This window comes from Aspergillus bombycis (genome assembly GCF_001792695.1).
Source record: "Aspergillus bombycis strain NRRL26010 chromosome Unknown contig00104, whole genome shotgun sequence".
NCBI lineage: Eukaryota > Fungi > Ascomycota > Eurotiomycetes > Eurotiales > Aspergillaceae > Aspergillus > Aspergillus bombycis.
The window spans coordinates 101,273-122,520 of record NW_019170106.1 but is presented as its reverse complement, the minus strand read 5'-3'; the positions used below and the strand labels follow the sequence as shown (position 1 = coordinate 122,520).

The following is a 21,248-nucleotide window of genomic DNA, read 5'->3' as shown; positions in this document are numbered from 1 at the left end:
CAGGGGCCATACCCTGCCATGAGGTAAGGCGCCACATCAGTTATGCTCCGACAGCATTGCACACATCATAGAATACTAGTACTCGGTGCACCTTCGGCTCTGGAAAAATCGAGGGTGCTTGCTTGGCATGTCGCACGATGCTCAACGGATCCATGGGTTGCATCCTCAACCGAGGCCGAGGGCGGTGGCTTGCATGGAGTGGTATCTTGTCTGCCTCTCCTCCCATGAGAAGTCCAGGGCACGACCCAATGGCATGAACTACTGACGAGATGTAGTACCAAGTTGTCTTAGCTCTCTTGTTTTGACGTAGCAGAGCTTTCTTCCGCGGACCTCCGTTGTTTGAAGCCACAATGTTACCCTGCACCTCCCTAGGAATCAAATAATCATTTCCTTGCTGCCTACGACATAGAACGATCCCTTACGCTTCTCCTTTGGTTTTTGTTTAAACTTTTTTTTTTTCACATTGATAAAAAATATTATCTACGCGAGGTTTGTAACGTGACAGACCTAGAACAAAGAAAATAAAAGGGGAGACACATCGACAGATCAGAGTAAACAAGAGCCGTATATCCCCTTCGCCAAATATAGCATCACCACCGACTCCAATAGAAAAACCACGTAAACTTTTGGCCATCGGATTCTTCAAACTCCATCACCGGCTTTTCCTCAACCGAAATGGATTTCCTCGCAAAGCCTCCCATACACACAGACCGGTCTTAATCAATCAATCAAACCTTGGTCTAGATGCCCGCTCCATCCAAAGGAAAAAAAAAAAAAAAAAACAAACAGCCGTCGAACCTTTTATCAGCTGAAACGGAGCCAAAACCCTGGCCCCTGACGGGGATGTCTATGCCGCTAACACAGACTCCGTAAGGTTTGGGAACAAAAAGAAGAAATGATAGCTCTGCCGTGGCAAACGTGCCAGTAAATTCGAGACATAAGTGGTCATAACAGTGATGGGTATCGCAAGAGTAAGAGAGGCACGTCTTTACATTAAGATGTTTGCTGTTAAATTCCTAGAAAGGAAGTTGGCTACGACGGTGGGCATCCATCAGCTTCCGTCGGACCGCCTCGCCGCCATTGTAACCGCTCGCTTTACGTTTCCGCGTAGGCGTGCGTTGATCCGCATGTTTTGCGTGTCTAAAGACACTGGCTGGTCGAGACGGTGAGTTTGCTGGCATGAACTCCCGGTGTTGTGGGAGGCGCAGCAGTGCCTGGTACCGATTGTGATTACGACGGAAAGCCGTCACAATACCACGGTCCAGGTGATTCAAGAAACGCTCCGCACTGTTCGTTTGTGAATCCCCATTGCGATTAGGGGTTGGTGTACTGGCAGCAGCTGGGATGGTGGGCGCCGCCATCGGCGAGGCCAGTGCATCATCGTCGAATTCCTTGTCCATATCGTCATCGGATGAGCCATTACCAAAGTCAATGAAATCATCGACGTTCAAAGCAGCCTCGGGGTCATCCTCTTCATCATCCTCAAATGAACTATCAATGGCAAAGTCACGAGACGGGTAGAAGGCCTCGGGAGGACCCATGACTTGACCACCGGTGGTTACCTCATTTCCAAGGGCCGTCATCATGAGGTTAGCGCTAGAAGCCAACATTGGGCTTAGGTCAACGTGATTCGGTGATGCGAGCGCATCTGTGTCACTCTCATCAACGAGGTGCATTGTGGTTGCCCGCGGGCTATTATTAGCCGTGCCACAGATGCTATTTGTGGCAGACTCAAGCCAGTCATGGCGAGAGGAGGCATATGCAGGAATAATCACCAGGTGCTTGCCCGTGCAGTCCACGAGTGCAACAGGCTTGTGGGGATCCGCAACGAAGGTTCCCATTATGGGACCTCGCCGACGGGAAGTCGAATCATTCGTCTCTTCAGCAGTGGTAGCTTGGAGAGAAGCTGAGGAGTCGCGGCGTAGGATAGAGCGAGGATGGGTAATTGTTGCTGGCGGGGGAAGGTCTTCATCTGTAGTCTCGCCATCATCGGCTTCAAGTCGGTCAGTACATGGTAAGTTCAATTTCCATAGGTGTCTGCATACTCTCGTATCCGCTTGACTCCGATTCCTCGGAGACAGCATCCGACTCAACGTGATAAATGTTTGAATGGCCATAGTCGGACTCCGCGAACAGTTCATCGGACTGCCGACGGCGGTTATTGTACGTCTCATTGTCATTCTCAATCATACGACGTAGTTGAGGATCAAGACTGTCCTGCTGGAGGAAGTCACCCGGGATTTCATCCTCAGTATGGGAATCGCTATCGGACGATGAATCCGAGTCTTCTTCAAAATGCACCCGGCGGGGAACCGGTGTTTCTACGGCCGTTTCACTGGCCATGTCGGTCTCCCCGAAGGCTTCCATAGCGCTGTAGAGCTGCTCTTCATCAAAGAACGACGCAGCTGAAAGTAGCATGTGGTCATCAAACACATTGGGGCCCGCCCAATCGTGGGAGTTGGCGACGCTGACAGTAGAGGCTGTCAAGATGCCATTGAAATCATGCTCATCCTCTGACTCCACGATCAACAGTTCTTCCAACTTTTCTACATCGACATCTTCATCATCGTCTCCATCGCTAATGTAGTCAACTGCTGCGTAAACATCATCGGAGCTATCTTCCGAGTCATTATCGCCACTACTCTTTTGGCCATCGTAGCTGTCATCGTCCGATAACCTCATCTTTTTCGTTCTTTTTGTAGATTTCATTCCCGCCTTATGAGCCTTGTCACGACGGCCATAAGACGGGCCACGGGCAGCAGGTGGGTCCTCTTCGTCATCAGCATCTGACTCGTTTACATCGTCGCTGAGCTCTACAGACGAGACGGACGACACGCTGGAGACGGATGAGGAAGCCCTCCGCTTCCTATCAGCCACCAGTGACCCAAGGGAAATAGCCTTGTTTGATATTCTTGGAGAGTGTTGTCCGATGCGGGACATGGGACTCGAGTTGCGATTGCGGTTCTCCCTGCCGACATCCTTCGAAGACCGCTTAGGAGAGTAAGCGGTTGGCGGCATTGCGTCGACAATGGTATTGTTTAGAAATGATAATTGATAAAAGCACGGTTCAAATGGGCCCAAATTGGTTTGGGGTACCTTGGGTTGACAAAGTTTTGTTACCCGTTTGCAAGCCGCAGTGTATTGCGTCAGAGATTCCGTAGTGGGTATAAGCGGATGATCAAGGCAAGTTTGTTGTTTTTCTTGGCCGTCAATTCGTTATAGCGTTGGAAAGGTCAGGGTAATGTTTCGTTATCGTTTGACAGAGGTGAAGGATAGGTGGTGAAAGGTCAGGGATCGGATAAGAAGAGGGGGGAGGCTTGTATCAGAACAATAGAGAAGAACTTTTCGAGCGTGAAAGCACCTCACCGTCCACCGCGGACGTTAATGTGCTTCTTCTGTAACTGTACTTGGGGGCAATCTCGACGCTGCAAGACTTTGCGTCGAAAGAGAAAACAAATATCGTCAAGTCGATTGAGGAAACTCGGAGCTGCTGGACTGGGGAGCAGGAAAAGACTGTCGTGCCCCCCAGCGAGGAATCTACAGCTCAACGAAGGCCATTTTGGCAACGAACTTATGACGATATTTGTTGGTAAGGACAGTGAAAAGAATTCTTATAGCGTGTAAAAGGAGGGGAATCTGCGACGTTGGGATGGCAGATCGAATGAGGGGTGGATTGGGATGTTTTGGAAGAAGAAAAGGCCGGGAGAAAGAGAAGGGAGACAGAAGATCAGCTAGCGGACTGTACCACCGCCGTCACTGGTCCGTTACAAGACGGAACGGACTTGGGGATGGGGCGGGCCAATTTTCCAATCATGGTGGAGCTTGCATCACCCGGTCGCAGTATTGTCATCCTTGATTGGCCAGGAACCACTAAAACATGCATTGTCATTGGCCGGTAGGTGTTCACCGCATCTTTTTTTCTTTTCTTCTCTTTTCTCTTTTTTTTTTTTTGTTTTCCTTCACTTCCTCGTAGTACTAGTAGATTTCTCTTTTCTTACCTACGGATTCTCCTAGCGGCCGGGGCCAATGAATGAATGGATCTGTAAAAGATTTGATTTGAGGCGATATTCATCAGTCATCGTGACTTGAACAGCCAGTAATGGAATACGGTTTTGACCAGATCGATTAGATTCACTGCTGAAGTTGAGTCACGATCCTCGGATATACAAGGGTACCTAAAGTAGTCACGAAAAGGACTTCGAAAGGAGAACTGATATGGATGTAGGTACTGTACTCTGTACAGGAGGATTTCCGTTGGGTACCTTATTCTGCAGCTTGCGTCGATGATCCATCAATAACGACACTCACTCAGTTTTGCGTTTTGCCATGTCAGAGATACAGGGCGCTTGGCCCGCTCTTTTGTCTACAAATGAAAAATTGCCTTGCGACGAAAATAATCGGATGGTCAGACAAGCGAAAAGGGGAGCAGGGTGCCTCATTTACGAGGCATGTTTCTTCTTCCGACAACCGTGACAGCGATTTAAATCTCCTACATTTCCGACATACGTACGTCTATCTTCCTTCGAAACCATTCCACAACCCAATACGGGATAAGAACACACGAACTACCAATAGCCCTGTAGGTGAGAGGAATGTAGATCTCTTCTGAGCCTCCCACCCCCAATGAGGGGTCATGTGGAATGCGATATCAAGTATGTAAGAAGCGATCTTCCAACGGATGCGCCAAAATCTCCGTAAAATTACCAAACGTTCGACGGAAAAAGCATTGCCTAAAAGATGGGACAGGAATATGTACAGGCTAAGTACATACTTACATGCCCCATCAAGTCAGGGGGCTTTCTTTGAACCGTGCTTCCTGCACGAGCCTGCAGACACTACATCATCCATCTCCAGATCACAACTGTATTTGCCCGAGAAAAATGATTCATCATATGAGTCAGAAAGAATAACAAACCATGTATCTGCGAGTGGCAGTATGAAATTTTGTCCGCGGTTCGTTGGAAAGCTGCGGAGGACAGTCGAATTACAATGGTCCCTCCATATTGAAATGTCTGTACTATTATTTTCTCTTACCTCCAATCCTGATTCGGATTGGCCGAGGTCCGCCACTAGCGGCGGCCATCTACCGCGCCAGCGACTGAAGTAATGATTCATTTGCAAATTCTATTTTACTGTTTTTTCCTGGTCTGATCGGACGACTGTCGTCCCTCTTGCTTCATATTTTCACCATCTCTCTCCACAGTGGCAAGCATAGGACAATAACACAAGGAGAGGGGTAGGAAAGCTATATCGAGGTTCATTAGAGGCGAATTCCCGCCGTTGCCGCTGTCAGGACATGACACGACAACACTGCCCATTACCTGGCAGCAGGAAGGATTAGGAGTTAGGTAGCTACTTGATGGAGTAAGAGTACCTATTATTACCTAGATCGTACATGTACATACTTACTTACTCACCTAAAATACTTAACTAGCCTTTTGTAGTCGACACTGGTGCGCATGATGCATGGCCTGATTGGACCAAGGGGGCGGTAAGGGGACAGCTGGCTGCATTGGAATGGTTGCCGAATCGTGGAACTGATTATCTATATGCAGGATGAATGGGCCATGCAGGCGCGCTATCCGGTATGGCTCAATCCTGGGCAGTGGGCTATACAATGGGTACACTAATTAATACACACATGGGCATAAACTAGGAGATTAATCCGAGTCCGGTTGCAACAGCAGCTCGTGAACCCTGAATCTATTGGGTAACGTCCAACTACTATAAGTACAGATGCCAGGAATCACCTGCATTTCTAGTCCAGAATGTTCCGGATGTACGTACAGTTGTCCGTCCCCACATCGGTGGTTTGATATTACTCTTACGAACAACAATGCTTCTAACGGCCAGCTTTTCACGGGCGCTACACAAACGGTTAGAAGACACCATCCAGTGTACTAACTGCCTGGAGGTAGCTAAACATCATGTGGCATGTAGAGTACTTTTTATACTATACTATCTCGAAGTATTGAACCTTCAGCAAGGAGGTCCTTCTCACCTAGTAGTACCTAAGTAGGTAGTACTAAGTAGCCGTCAGCTTTATCAAGACGGTAATTTTTGGTATGATACCAGGCTTCACTAACCATTTATGTCCATTAGGCCCTATCACTTACTCATGATCGGCAACCCCCGAAGATTCCATTGGCCAATGCATACTCATTCTCTGCACCCCGCACCCGTCGACATATTTTCCAGCGTACTATGGAAGCATCCATGCCTTAAACATACCATACAGTGCACCACTTTAGTACGAAGCACTAGAGTACTGTTTAGCAGTAACTTCAAAGCGTCTTGCCTCATGTGCTTCACATGTGCAGGCTGTCGCGAGGGTCTGTACGGAGTAAAATGAGTCCAGTTAGCGCGGAGCCGATCTTCCAGAAAATTCCGGCACGCGAGGATGGGCCGGATTGATGCCGACCTTCCAGTAAGCCTCATGGAACCCGTTGAGTTGCCACTCGGGACCGCAAATCCGCAATTTCTGGCCGGACCGATTCCATTCCATGGCTCACGGGAGATTAGGTGCTATCTTTGAATAGAGCAGGTGGCCAAATTTGACGTCCTCTCTACCCCCCAAGTGCTTCGTTGCTTTTTACTTCCATTTTTCTTTGCCCCGAGAGCGATTACTCATCGCACCCCGATGCTACATGACTGGCTGAAGAAGACAATGTCATATTGCTCGTATTTTTAAAATGGAATCGTCATGATCATCTGCATAAACTAAAATCCTTAGTACCAAGAAATTAGAGGCCCGTTTCTGTGTCGTTATCCTGTAATCATGACCATAAAAGCTTCGTGAAGTAAACAGTGGTATCGAAAAATAACCCCAAGTTGCCAGCCCAGACACGAAACCAGCAAATAGGAAACATCAAGATCGAAACAAATAGTGAAACAAGAAGGGATGATCACGTTCCCGGATATGGCTGAATTTTTGTAGCTGGTTCCGGCTTTTGGCCTGATCTGCCCCAAATGGCTAAAATTGACTTTGATCTCGTCGGCTTGTAGTTATTGTCCTTCGCATCGCTCTTCTCCGGTTGTGTACTTTCAGCTGCAGCAATAACTCTCTCACGGGATTGTTGGGCATCTTTCACGCCCTCCCGGATCTCAGCTGCCGAAGCACCTTGCGGGGCTGTTGTAGTGAGAGTCTCGGTTGTTCGAATTCTTTCGTCAGACGAAGACTGCTCGTTCAGCTTTTCTATCTCCTCCTCGGTGACGAGACGTTCGTTCTCGAGGCGGACTTCGCGACCACGTTTATGGCAGTACCAAAGAACGAACAAAAGAACTGTGTGACGCAGCTGTCAGCATGTTTCGCTAAATAATTGCAGACCGAGAGTAGAAATCTTCTAATCACACTCACTAGATAGAGCCAATGACCAAAGCACATTCATGCCCAGCACAGCAGGGAATCGAGCTCGTAAGAACGCCATGATCGATCGTAGCATGCCGACAATAGCCGCCGGTTTCCCAACCAGTTCTTTCAGGCTGGGAACCTTAATACCCATCTTATTGGCAGCTGCGGCTGCCTTTCCAATGTTATCTATATTAACACCGCTCTTCGCGGCCCTTTCACTTGCCACAGCGATCATCTCAGGCGCCAAAGTTTCCGTCCAGCGCTCTGGAAGCTTTTCGATGAGCTTCTGTATCGGCCCCGGGAGCTTAGAATATGCACCTTGCAATTGCGTGTTGCCGTTGGTAAGGAGCATCTCGAGGTCATGATACGCAGTCGGTACCCCGTTTATCAAGTCCTTGAAGATCAACTTGAACTTGCGCAGAAGTTCCTGCATCTCTTCACTGACCGAGAAAACACGGTTATTGTCTGCTGCAAGGTTCAGCCTTTCCAGTATCTCCGTCATATCCTCTGTCTCCTGCCTTGCGTCATTGTCGTCCTTGGAGTTGGCGGGCGGATTGATCTGCGCGTCGCCCGACACTTCCGTCTTTACAGGTTGTTTGTCCTATTATCATCGAATGTCAGAATGAATAGCTACATAAAAGGGTCAAAACTGAAAAAAAAAAAACAGGTACTGAGAAAGAGCTCACCTTCTTCACAGTGGTCTTCCTCCGTATCCAACTGGTCCAGGTTTTCTTCTTCTTCTCCTCTGCCTGTGAAATACTTCCATTCTTGGAGCTCTGTCTTTGGGGATCAGGACCGGACCCTTGTTCCTCCTTCTCTCGAGCCTTCCTTGCTTCTTCACCTAGCTCTCTGAACTCTTCCAAGGGCGACACCGGTGACCAGAGGGTATCAGGCGCATCAGTTGCAATGGGACTGACAGGCGATCGGCTATCATCAACTGCGCCGGCAGACGGATTCGGCGCTTCGCTTGTAGGCTCGGACACGATATTTCGTAAGAAGGCTTCGTCCTCGGAGGTCAGCACTGGGTCGTGCGGTTTCGCCTGTGACGGGCGCCGCCAATGTTTGAATTGCTGCATGTTGGGTTACTTCATCTAAATAGGACGAATAATTAAATGATCAGGGTATAAAAAGAAGCAAGTGCAACAATTATATTCCTCTAGGATAGCTTAAAGGTAGTGGCGAAGTTAAAAGGTAGTCTTAGCCGGCAAGGTTCAGATCGAACAGATCGACAGAGGGGTATTAAAGTTATTAGATGGCTGGGTCGGTGAGCTGTAAATTCCAAGAGAAAGAATTAGAGTATCCCTTGGTGACGGCGATCTAGACCAGAGATATCGCTTGAATATTCCAAAGATCAACAATATCCGTTCTCACAAAAACCTGGAGAAAGGGGCTACAAATGCAGGCAGGAATTCAGGAACCTCGAAGCTCCCTGAGCGATGATATCACTGCCTGACCTGTGCAACTGACTGCGTGCGCCACACCTTTGGGTGCACAGCCACCGCTACTTCCTTCTGTCAAGGATCTACTTTGCTAGACTATGATTGGCGGGTTGCTCGCCAGCACCTCAAATGCATGTTATGCTTTCACTAATGTATGAGCATTGATATGGAATTCTGATCTATCATCTGCCTATTGTAAGCACTATCTCTGCCCCTCGCTTCCGACAGCGTTGAATCGGATTCCAGTAAATTACTTATTTACCGTTGTCAGTTACCTGAATCAAATGTTTCTTGGCAACTCTATGTGCTGATGTTGCTCTTACTTTCGAATGTATTATATAGAAGCCAACCAGCACTGTATCAGTCAGAAAGTGATAATATATTCTGGAAAGTCTCATGAAACCGCCAACATGGAGTAGTCGCGTGATTAGGGATACTATCATCTGAGTCTGGTTCGAGCTGCACCATGGTATAAAAATGGCACTAATATATATATTTACAACCCCTCTCCTTAGCTAGACAGCCAATGATAATAGTTTTAGATACCCATAAGTCTCGCTCACTATCATTAGAGCAGAGGGACTCTACTTTCTGGAGGTGAACCATTTGATTTATAAAAGTCCCGCGCAGAATGTCAATTACTGGTATAGACCTGAAAAGTTGGGACATGATCAATTCATTTTGCGTTCATCCAATCTCCACTTCTTATCACATCCGCCAGGGCATCTTTGGCTATGTCTTGAACAATTTTCTCCAGAGGTAACCGGAGGAGGTGGGTTTAGCGTTGCTATTCTTGTCCATGTTCTTGTGTGTCCTAGCTGACAAGACTCCGTTGGCCGATGATCCTGAATCTTGGGGAGTGGGGGGTTATGACTACCTTTCGTTGAGGTCGAGAATACATGGGGATTCAATGCAAGTTAGAACGAGGGACGGATCAAGGCAGACTCTCTATACCAGTATGAGGCTCGACTCCCGTGAATACTACTAGTACGGTCGGATGAGTTGCTGTTCAACTGCCATTGGGCGATATACTTAGCTTGAGTTATCCTACATTTATACTGTTCTGACTGGAAGCACCTAGTAAAAGGAGGATGCCAACAGAGGATATGGCCGCGGATAATTCGAAAATTAATACGAAGAGTCCAATCAAAAGTTACTTCGATATGAAACAAAGCACCGTAAACTTTTACTTCAATGCGGATTCGGCAGTCGGGCTGCAGGATCAATGATCATAACTGTGCTTGTGGGTTTAACTTGCTGGGCAACTACTTTTGACGGGTAATGTGAAACACAAACTAGGAACAATTGTTCTATAGGTTGTAGAATATGATGAGATAGCCAAGAATATAAAATAGTAGTATACAATATACTTTTAACATCAATCCCCCAAGGCGTCACCGGTGTCTTGTGTGATCTCTTTGAACCGCTCTCGACATTCTTCCCTGTCTTCTGTGCTGCCCTCAAATACGTCAAAGACAAGACACTTCTTAGCATGAACTAAATCTAACCATTTTGCATAACGCCCTCGATGGAACTCTACAGTACCATCTTTCAACGTTTCTGGCTTGGGGTATGATATCCAAACTCGGCCGAGGCCGGGAAGATCAGCGACTTCAGCGCAAAGAATGGTCCATGACAGCAACTCTCGCTCTCGAATAAAAGATTGAGAGAGTAAAGAGGCAGGACAAAGCTGAACTTGCCGAATATTGTTTCTCGCGAATTGCGACAGTCGATCTTTCAGGTACATGAATGAGGTGAGATTCGATGAGGTTGAGAATATGATCTTCGCGTATAGAACCGGGAGGGCTTCACAGTATATCTGTTGGTTTGTCTGAAGCAAGGCTGCTGGCAAAGGTGTGGAAGGCATGCGAGTGTACCTGAGATCTCGAATAGGTCGTTCGTTTGGGTCATCTGTGTTTATTATCGGACGACTTGCACGCCTGTCACGGTCAACAGTGACGAGTATATGGCTGCCGGTAGTAGCGAAGGCAAACTGGTAGATAAGCAAACGAACCTCGCTTGGAAGATCCAGGAAGCTCGGTAATACAGTGTGCTTATACTTGGGTGTCTGGCGAAATAACTTGAGAATTTTTGAAAGTGCCTTCCTGCGAAATTTTACCTTGGAAGTGGTCAGTTTGTTTTTCATGGTATGCAAAAGCGCACTGTTGAAGCAAAAGCAGAGGAATAGTATTGCGGTTAGGTAAGTTTACTTTGTGTGCCGCGAAGTTTCCCTGGAAAATGAACTGGCTTGCAAAGTACAGAGTATTATAGTATAATGCAAAGTGAGGGCGGCACTGGCTATAGTTGTAATAGCCTTATAGACCGCAAGACGCGTACTCATGGAGCCCTGCTCGTTAACCCAACCGAGGAAATGGCTGTGAGGATCATCTGCAATTTGGGCCGAAAGTCCTGGCTGATTGGAGCTGCACGCAGTCGGCCTCCTGAAATAGTCCCTGTCCAGTGATTTTATTACGTTTCATTTAGTCTCAACTGTAACCCATAAAGTTGCTCCGAATAGAAAAAGAAAAAGAAAAAGAAAAAAAAAAAACGAAGGAATAATTACCGATCATGCTTCTAGCTATCAGCAAAGCTATTACGATTATGCTAACAAGACGTGCAAACATTCCACAGTCAAGAGAACTAAGTAGACAAACTTGACGCCTAGTTCATAGAATTCCAGTGGGATGCTTTGCCAATAGTCCGATTTCGCTCGTGTTCTTGCGCAAGGAGAGTGATGGCTTATCGGTTGATGCTCCTTACTTCGTGGATGCATATAGGGCTATTCGATACGGACAAACAGTGGCTAGAAGTATGCTGAATTTACTTTCGCAATATTGCGCGATAAGAAGGTGGTATCTTGCGGTGATATGATCATATTCATCGGTGAAAAGGCATAATACTGCTCGCAGGTATTGAAAAGCAGAGATGAACCAAGCCATCAAGTGCATTGTATGAATCAATTCAACATCTCAATCACTGCCCATAAAACCACCTCTGAAGAGCAACTACCCATGGATCAAGCCGGCATCATGACCTCAGTCGCTGTTATGAAAGTACAACCTGTAAGGCCAGTATCCGTAATCCCACTTCCGTGGATTAAGCCAACATCTCAGCCACTGTCAGTGGAATCACTATGCGTGAAATCGGTGTCTGTCCAATCACTGTCCGCGAGACTGCTGTGTGCGTAGACATCGTCCCTTTGAGCTCTAGCATATTCCAGCCACGCCTCCAGTTCATCTGCTTGAAAAGTGGCAGCAAACTCCGCCAGTACTGCCAACACATATAATCCATACAATTTAAGCAGCGTGAGAAGTGTATGTATCATTATGGATGTAATGAGTACATCTCCCTGGACAGAAATTCTTGCCAATGTCCAGTTCACCATAGTACCCTATGATCGTTTCCCTAGGATCAGCGGATGATTTAGACATTGATAGTTGGCAACAAAAGACATAAGGGTTCGAAAAAGAGTAGACTCTATATGAGTGTTGTAATGTATTGTTTCTTTCTTTCTTACCTGGAATGTATGAAAGGGTAAGGCTTTGATAAGTAGAAGTAAGTGGACTCTTATGCTTTGGTGGTTCTGGCCGCGGCAAGACCTGTTATTCTGGGTGTAGCTTCGCGGTTTTCAACCCGCTGGTTATGATGATCAATGTTTTAGTGGATATTGTGTTGGTTGCTGTGGTAAAAGCATTCTGCCTGTGAGTATAGACATATAAAAGTGCTGGTTGTCACCGCCTATGAAGAAGCTGGTATATGTCATTCTTTGGTGTTACTTGTATGTATCCCAAAAATGGAGCACTAGTACAATGAGTATAACACTCCAGACTGATATGAAGCTGAGTAGAAGTAACCCTGCAAAAGCAGAACTATTCAGCTTTACTGCACCCTAATCGTTCTGATATAGATATTGGTAGTCTATGGTGGAGAGGACCCTATTACTGATGCAGGGTATATGAGTGAATCTTCATGATGATCACGATTCATGACAATAATCACACTTGCATATGATGGACTGATTTATGACTAGAGTATTCTGAAATGAAGCTAATCCACACGCTTCCATACAACCTTGAAAACAAATTATATAGGAACTAAGATATCTATAGAAATCATGATCTACATACGCCGTCATGTGGCCGATCGCCTATCTCATCATCACATGATTCATTCCCCGCATCTATATAAGACACTCTGCCAGCTTCATCTCATTTCTTTCCTTTCCCTTCTCGCGCTCCCCAGAGTCGACTAAGTCTCGCTACGTGAATCTACTCCGCATATGTGGATTTAGGTAGGCGAAAGCCAGCTCCCAGGAATCCTGCACCTTCTCGACAGTCTGTAAGCTTTCATTTTGGTTAATGAAGGCTTGCGATTACGAGGAGGATCTCGTATTGGGAAGGCTTCCAGGACTCTGTTTCATGCAATGTGCGTGAGTCGGTAGCGTCATTCGTTTACATCGACCAGCTTGTTCGATTATTTCCTTTCGTTTGGCTTCTTCTGTCAATCTTTTGTCTCTACGTCTGGATGTCTCTAGTGTCATTTCTGGCCAAGTTCATGGGCATGGACGATAGACTTAAAACCTCTAATCGCTCGTTCACTCGAAGCGATCGAGTTGGCAAGTCTAGAAGGTCACCAAGGAAGACACCGGGTAGACATGTAAAGGCGAAGAAAATGCAAGAGAAGGTGGAAAGTCAGTCACCGGCTACGTGAGTAACTAATGTTATTTCCTGTTCCCAAGAATCCTATTCCCAGTTGTAGAGTGCTTTCTTGAGCTCTAGCACAACGAGATAGAAGAGTTTAAGCTGATCGTAGATGATCTCTATAGTCCCCTCACCAGCCCTATAGTCACCATGATCGTGAGTCACGAACAACGTGTCTTCGTAGCTCATGAGGACATCCTGTGCCGCTCGCCTTTATTCCGGTCTCTACTCAAAGACGAGTTCGTCGGGGACAGTAAGGATAAGGCAGTGGCTCTACCAGATGAGTATGTTCTCAGATCAAACCCAGCACCAGCCCCGTACATATTCCTAACATATCCCAGAGAGCCAGAAGTTCTATCCTGCGTTCTCGAATTTTTGTATAAGGGAGATTATTTCCCGCGCCTGCTCCGTAACAAGGATACCAACTCTTGGGAACTTGAGAACAGCCAGAACGGCACCACACATCCCGGCGGCCGCGGATCGAGCGAAGCGACTATGTTCCACTCCGCAGTAGGCGACATTGTCCTCAGGGACACGGTCGTGTACTGTGCAGCCGAGAAGTATGGGCTGGAAGGGCTCAAAAGCCTTGCTATCCGCAAGCAGGGTCTTCAGAGCGGAATCCCCATCGATGTGATTCTACGATCCGCTCGGTATGCCTACGACAACACGCCGGACTCGGAGTATCGACTACGCGCTCACTACCTAGCTATGATCATTCGGACCCGTCAGATTTTCAAGACCAGTGGAACCATGCAGTTTGAGATGGAGATGGGCCATAAGTTCTATTTCGATCTGTTTGTTGCTATGTGTAACCACATGGATGATCTTGAGGAGATTAGGTTGGTCTTCCCTCTTTTCTGCTTATTTTTAGTCTGAATAGGCTCTTACACTATCGCACAGTAATGATGAATCGCCTAAGATGACCTAATGACTGCACAGTAAGCACGACGATATGTACAGAAAATCATGAAAAAAAATCTTGATCTTCATTGTAAAGAGTTGAACGGGACCGCTTGAAATCAGATTGATTGATTCCATTCTATGAATCATGCTGAATTATTCACTTCTTCGAGGTTGGCCTACCATATCGAATGATATGGCTCCTAAAGCCATATCAATATCATCTTTTAATGAACTTTGAGGCATGATTTGTTTGTTTTGGCGCCACTCCTTGAGCTAAATCTTATGCTTTGCAAGTCTTTGGTTTTAACCGTCGCTCTCTTAAATTGCTCGGTTTTGTCTGTCCCAGTTTGTTTGATATCTAGGAGGTTAATGTCGGAAAGTAGAATGATCTAAACTAGGAATTGAGAGATTAGGCCGCCTCATTTTACAAGCCCGTGGATTCCTGTTATACAGAATTAGGCGGTTGTATCATTATAGCACCTATTAAGATTTATTATTTATACACCGTAAATAACTATTGGCATAACCATTTCGCCTCGGACAGATGAAACTTGACATACAACAGAGACGCTTGCTCGCTTGCTCATACACAAACCTTCAACATACTCGCATAACAACGACAACACAGAGCGACACTAGAAGAAGCCCACAACGAAACGAGAAAACGGAAAACTCCCACAGAACATCAAGACACCATGCATGAAATTAAGACCGAGAGTGTCCATTGGCAGTAGGGCACCATTAAGCAGCAGTCTTCTTCCTCCGGCCTCGCTTCGGCTTTTCCTCAGCAGGCTCTTCTTCAACAGGCTCCGCTTCGTCGTCTTTCGCAGCAGCCTTCCGCTGGCGCTTAGCAGCGGGCTTAGTAGCTTTGGCAGGAGCCTTCGGGGACTCCTTGTCCTCGGTGTCATTCTTCGAGGCACGGCCCTTTCTAGTTGCCTTGGGTTTTGCAGGAGTTGCCGCATCGTCATCGGGTTCTTCCTTTGTCGCCTTGTCGCCTTCAGAGGCTCGCTTTCCACGTGCTGCTTTCTTGGGTTTCTTGGTTTCCGGTGTCTCTTCAGCATGATCTTCAGCCTCATCCTTGAGTGACTGACGGCCACGCTTTTTGGTCTTTGGTTCAGGAGACTTTACTTCAGCATCGCTCTCCTGTACACATGGTTTAGAAACATTGTATATGGGTTACATGGTAATGGCGATAAAACAAACCTCAGCGGCAGCCGTCTTCTTCTTTGATCCGCGCACGCGGAAGCCATTCTTACCCGGACGGTTCATTTCAACATCCTATATCCGTCAGCACTTGGAATCGAGAACACAGCATCGACTCTAGAAAATGACACTGGCGAAAGAAGAGAGATAAGAAAATGGTGTTGCGTACCCCCTTCCACTCCTCATCGTCGACATGGCCCTGTTCCAGCGCTTTCTTGAGCTTCTCCTGATTTTCCGGAGTAAGATCTTCGAAGCCATCTAGCTGTTCGTAATCCTTCTCGTCATCATCCCCAAGATTTTCATTGAGACTAGCAATGATTCTGGGTGTTACACAGCCCCTTTTACAAGCGTCAGTCTGGCAATTCTGATAGGTCTATTCAGTTAAATAGGAGCTCACCAATGTCTCCAGAAAAATGCCTGGATGCGCTCGGTGTCAACCCAGGTGCCGAGACGGAGCTCGCCTTTGGCGATCTTGACCTTCTCATCTTTACATTCTTTGTTTTGGCAGCCGGCTCTGCCAGTGGAGGCTTGCTCTGTTTCAAAGTTAGGATAATGCTCTATGTATGGGAATGAATAGTGCTAAGCAGCATCCATTTGTAATCAATGTATAGGTATAGCAATGAAGGCCGAAATACGAAGCACGAGGGAGTGATAGAGAGGGAGATAGGTAGAAGAAAAAGAAAAGATAAAAGAAAAGGGCCTGTGCAACATCTGCCTGGTTGCCAATAGGCACCCAGCGGCTGATTGACATGGCTGGGAACACAACCGCAACCAGGGACGAGCAAACAGATCCAAGATCACATTGAATAGGCTCCATCGCATCATCGCAGTAATGGCAATGATATATCACCAAATACCTTCCCCAAATATAAGACAGAAGATTTGGAAAATCACTTACCCAAGCGATAAGATGGCATGATAAAAACCAGCGACGCAGTTGTTTTTCTTTGATCCGCAGTGCGAAAGAAGCGCTAAAAGGTCGCAATATTATTCAAGAATGCCAGGCTTTAGAAAATCACTAATGGTGATGTTGAAACCTATTAGTTTATCATAGAAGCAGAAGAGAAGCAGGGGGAAGAAAATCTGCAAGAGGGAAAGAGATGGAGGATGAAGGGAGAGAGAAGAAAAGCGACAAAAGAGAGCGCAACGGAACCCGCCACCGACCAAACCCGCAGCTCTCTTTACATTTGTCTCAGGCCAACTCCTCTTTATTCCCCTGGATTTCATTATTTAACTCTTCTTGGTTTTATTTGGTCAGGTTTCTCGTCTTTACGATCAGTGCATCACAACGTGCTTACTTTTCTTTTCTGGCTTTGGACCTTTTCTGCCTGTTAATTCAAATTTATGGTTGCAAATCGTATCTACAGCGGGTGGTTCCTTCCAACACATACACCTCTGAAATTGCACGAATTACCCATCATTACCCATGAAAATTATTGAGGACAGCATATAGAATTAGAATACCATTCATATCCCAGTAGCTGTCGATTTTGTTTCCTACCCATATTCCGAGCGACAGCTGCGGTGCTGATAAGAATGCGAGAGCAGCCGCTACTGACGCCCACAACCCTAAATAAACACAGATCAGATAAACTGGAGATTGAGAAAAGCGCAGCATTAAAGAAGCTTAAACTCTCTCGACAGAATTCACAGCTAATTCAATCTTCTCCAGTGTATTAATGTGCTTTCGTAGCATCACAACTGCTCCTAGACTAAGACGAGACACAAAGGCCGATGCCGCATGCTCCTCACTCAACTTTTCACCTGCTGTGGTGCGGTTATGATGTTCAATCATGCCAAGGGCTTCGTCAATAGCTCGACGCAGTAGTCGTGGGCGGATGCCAGCATTGTTTTGTTCCTGCCGGGGTTCTGCGAAATAATGCCATGCTAGAACATCTTCTAAGCCAGCGGTAGGGTTTTCAAGGGCGTGTTGGATAAATGTTCGTGTTATCAGGAAGGCTTTCTCCGTGTATTGGGTCGACTCGACGTGTCTGTCTTCTTCCGCAGCAAGTGTTTCATAGCCAGCCTCATCTTGGTCAGGTTAGTACTCATGCAAGCCCTTCGGCGAAGGTTCATACGTACTGTAGAATGGCATTTTTACCAACACGAGACCCATGATTGAAACCAGGATCTGCAAGACCGTCGAGCTGGTGGGGGACCAACTTTCCGTGGGGTGTTTCCCAGGCCAAGTTCCTAGGAGACTCAAGCAGATATTGCCATTTTCTCCCAAGTTAGGTTGATCATCCCGTTTCTGTCCGTCCATGAGTGAAAATGGGCTGCTGGAGGACGAATAGGATAATCATCAGGGAAGTGAAAGTCAATCACAAACGGCGCATGCTCATATGGTGTTCCTTGAGGCCCAATTATCAGAACCCGTAAGAGGTCCATTCGAGACTCCCATGTCCGCACGAAAATTCCAGCCGGTAGAGAGGACTGGAGAATTTCGAATTCTTTTTGTATACGCTTGGTACGCAATCCAGGAGCCTCGCTCGGAACCCTAGAAAAGAAATGGTGGTCGGAAGGGGCCGGGCTTTCTAACAGAGAGAATCCCGGAGGACATGACGATGGCCAGGCTATTGAGAGTATAAGTAATCTATTTCCCACTCGAGGAACTTCAGCTCGGGCCTCATCAGTACCAGGCTGTTCCTGCTCGTCATGATCGAGCCTCTCAGGAGGACTGATAATTGACAATGCGGGGGCCACGAGCCCATCGGCATCCTCGCTATCGTATTCCACGTCCTCGAAATCCTCATCGCCAAGCTCGGACTCGCCCTCAGTCGTCCAATCATCATCCCCACTATCATTATCAAGACGCTCGCCGCCCTCATATTCAATTGTCTCAGTGAAGGGGAGGTCGGCTGGTTGTACAGAACGATCGATATCCGTGAGGTTAAACAAGTCGAATGGCCCGAGTGACGCAGGCGGAATTATATTATCCTCATCAATTACCATCATGATTCTCTCCCATGGCACGCGAATATCACGAACATTGTCGGCGCCTGCAGTTCGAATGGTGATGGTGCCCTCAGTATCTATTGAAACGATCTTACCGATGAAGTCCGTTGGCAGTTTGATGTTAAATTCTTCGTGATGTACGCTATATCTGGAAGGCACAGGTGACGTGTCAATCTCAGTAGTCCTTTTGAACCATTCTGAGTTCACCATGGATAATTTCATGGACTCAAGGTATGAAAACGTCTCTGAGAAGGTGACAGGAGAGAGAGCGCTCAGCCGACAAGGACCAGCTGCTTTAGTCGGCTCACTGCCAATTGCTGGTATTGATGACCGGTGAACTATTCCAGGTGCCAGAAGAACTAGGTCATTCAGTGCCCTTTGCATGCTAGAGTATGAGTAAAGCTCATAGATGGAGACTTCTGTGACAACATCGCTAAGTTCGCCTAGGAAGGATCCAGGCACCAACATGTTTCCCTGATGTGTCATTTTGATATCTGGATCTTTATGCCAGCGGACCGATGCTATCCTCTCCTGGCTATCCACATTTTGAACCACCCCGACTCTCCTAACATGCAATGTCTCTTTCATATGGTGCCCGAAGGGCCCCGTATTGTTCTTGCAGGGTTCCCGGATAGCCTCAATACCATCTTTCGTGACAACTAAATTTCCAGGCCAGACTTCGTCATCAGCGCCAAAGAATTTGTGCAGAGAGGTGGCTGCTTCGGTGGTGGTAGTCCCATCTTGCCACTGAACAGTGACCTTCGTCTTCTTGGAAGTAACACGGAGGATGTTTACGTCGTAGCCGAATGTTTGCTCAGTGGGCATGTGTTGATATGCCGGATATTTTACAGCTGCAGAAATTGAATTCCGGAAACGCACCCTATCCCCGATGCTAAGCCAGGTATCTGAATAAACAGGTTTTTCATTTGGGTTTTCCTGGGGAACCTGTCCAAAGTCGCATACCATTGCGTTTCCACGGAGAGTAGATGCTCTTATTACATCGAGGTTTGTGCCACTATGGGATGTGCCTGCGGCAAAAACATTTGGACAGAGCCAGTCGACTTGAATATCCATGGCCGGCGTAGCTATGACATAGCCTCTGGCTGTGGGATTGAGGCTGCGCTAGAGGACAAGTCGCCTCTGCTCAGGTTGTTCCTGGCCGTAAAGGAAAATTGGCCAGGGAACACGAAATTTGATTCGTTGGACCAAATTGAGCCACCATTGGCCAAGGGGTAATGTCGCATAGCACTTGTATTGTTGGGCAACGCCACGAGACTCTCGATTTCGAATGGAAGCGGAATCTCCAGGGCACTAGGATCGAGGGGAGATACAACACTTTGGTTTGGAAGGAGCAGAATGGCATCACGATCAATGCCATGGATGATTCCGAGCTTCTGCCGGTAGACAATATAATCGCCTTCGGAAAATTCTTCGTATTTCTTGAGTTCTACTACTGGAATCTCATGCAGAAGTGGAGGTTTTGTGGCATCGTTCTCAATTGCTAGGCTGCCTTCCCGCTTGATGGCCGTTTCAGTGAAGTTGAGAGGGCCATACTCTCCAGTCTTGGGGTCGAGCGTTCGATAAGCGATAGGCTCAAGGCTACATGTTGCAGAGGTACTGATGACCGTACCACTGATTGTGTCATCTGGGTGCCGCTTGACAGTATCGCCGAGATCCAAAGTGCGATCGACTAGTTCAAGGTCGCTCTGATGTATAAGCGAGTTTCCCTGCGAGGGCTCTGTGAAGCTAACAAAAACATACCCTTTTGGAGGCTAATGCGAGAATTAACTTTCAGTAAGAGAGAGTCGACCGTTGGGTTGTGGTTACATACTACTCCAGTTTCCAGGAACTCCTCCAAGTCCTTCTGGGGAACGGGGGTATAAGAAAGGATTAAGCATGTACTCAGGTTCAGGGGTTCATCGTTATCAGCCTTGGACAGGTCATTTCAGCAACTGCCTCGATCGTCTCAGCCATCGGAGAAAGGAGAGTGAACATACATCATGGTCAGTTCTCTGTACATTACCATTTAGCCAGAATAAACCGATATCTATCAAGCGGCGTTACTTACGCAGACATGTCCCACCAAAGTAGGATTGGACTTCAAGCAGCATGCATCATCAACCTCAAACTGTAGATAATATATCGGTTACTTGCCGAAGAATCATGCAGTATGATTATGATATTGATCCTACCAACCTTCACATCTTTCTTAACCCCTATCTTAGTTGCTTCGCTCGTGAGTCCTGATCTTACGTCCATCGCGCGATAAGACGCGGGGCTTGCGCGGAGAAGGTAGCGCCGTTAGATGAGTATAGTCGTGCTATTAGTACCCGACAGGGGGTGAAGCATCCCTGATACAAAGGAGCAAAGACGTGTGAGTGAAAAGAATTAGGGATAGGAACGAACTGTATGAGAAAGAGCGATTAGGAGTATGGTATAGATCCTAGAGAAGTCGCCTAAGGCAGTTGTCACATGCGCTCCTGAGGCTGAGACACAAGCGTCTTACTGCCCCATTGCAATTCCTTCACTTAATTTATTATTATTTTCATTTCTAAGGCTATAATCAGGGGGACAACAGTACGCAAGGCTAACCCAAAAAGATCTATTGTCATACATCAAACAGCCAAGAAGCTAAATGGGGTAGGTGATTGAACAGCTGAAGACATGTCACAAAATGAACAAAGGATAAACAACCCC

At 46.9% G+C, this 21,248-nt stretch overlaps 5 protein-coding genes across 5 annotated transcripts; 1 reads left to right on the top strand and 4 right to left on the bottom strand.

The window, feature by feature from the left end:
- Window positions 1-1,016: 1,016 nt before the first annotated feature.
- Window positions 1,017-3,018, bottom strand: ABOM_009494 (uncharacterized protein; the record flags this gene model as incomplete). Its single annotated transcript, XM_022536622.1, has 2 exons — window positions 1,017-1,993; window positions 2,046-3,018. The coding sequence occupies 2 exons, from the start codon at window positions 3,016-3,018 to the stop codon at window positions 1,017-1,019; spliced, it is 1,950 nt and encodes a 649-aa protein (XP_022385468.1).
- A 3,887-nt stretch (window positions 3,019-6,905) lies between these two features.
- ABOM_009493 (uncharacterized protein) lies at window positions 6,906-8,427 on the bottom strand (the record flags this gene model as incomplete). Its single annotated transcript, XM_022536621.1, has 3 exons — window positions 6,906-7,282; window positions 7,358-7,952; window positions 8,038-8,427. 3 exons carry the CDS (start codon window positions 8,425-8,427, stop codon window positions 6,906-6,908), a joined length of 1,362 nt encoding a protein of 453 aa, XP_022385482.1.
- Window positions 8,428-13,640: 5,213 nt separating this feature from the next.
- ABOM_009492 (uncharacterized protein) lies at window positions 13,641-14,418 on the top strand (the record flags this gene model as incomplete). The annotated part of the gene is made up of 3 exons (XM_022536620.1): window positions 13,641-13,774; window positions 13,832-14,329; window positions 14,391-14,418. The coding sequence occupies 3 exons, from the start codon at window positions 13,641-13,643 to the stop codon at window positions 14,416-14,418; spliced, it is 660 nt and encodes a 219-aa protein (XP_022385483.1).
- Window positions 14,419-15,134: 716 nt separating this feature from the next.
- On the bottom strand, window positions 15,135-16,513 carry ABOM_009491 (uncharacterized protein; the record flags this gene model as incomplete). The annotated part of the gene is made up of 5 exons (XM_022536619.1): window positions 15,135-15,536; window positions 15,597-15,671; window positions 15,766-15,934; window positions 15,994-16,129; window positions 16,495-16,513. The coding sequence occupies 5 exons, from the start codon at window positions 16,511-16,513 to the stop codon at window positions 15,135-15,137; spliced, it is 801 nt and encodes a 266-aa protein (XP_022385484.1).
- Window positions 16,514-17,223: 710 nt separating this feature from the next.
- On the bottom strand, window positions 17,224-20,810 carry ABOM_009490 (ubiquitin-conjugating enzyme E2; the record flags this gene model as incomplete). The annotated part of the gene is made up of 8 exons (XM_022536618.1): window positions 17,224-17,627; window positions 17,679-17,847; window positions 17,922-19,673; window positions 19,739-20,323; window positions 20,383-20,481; window positions 20,549-20,563; window positions 20,620-20,679; window positions 20,748-20,810. The coding sequence occupies 8 exons, from the start codon at window positions 20,808-20,810 to the stop codon at window positions 17,224-17,226; spliced, it is 3,147 nt and encodes a 1,048-aa protein (XP_022385485.1).
- Between the last annotated feature and the right edge of the window lie 438 nt (window positions 20,811-21,248).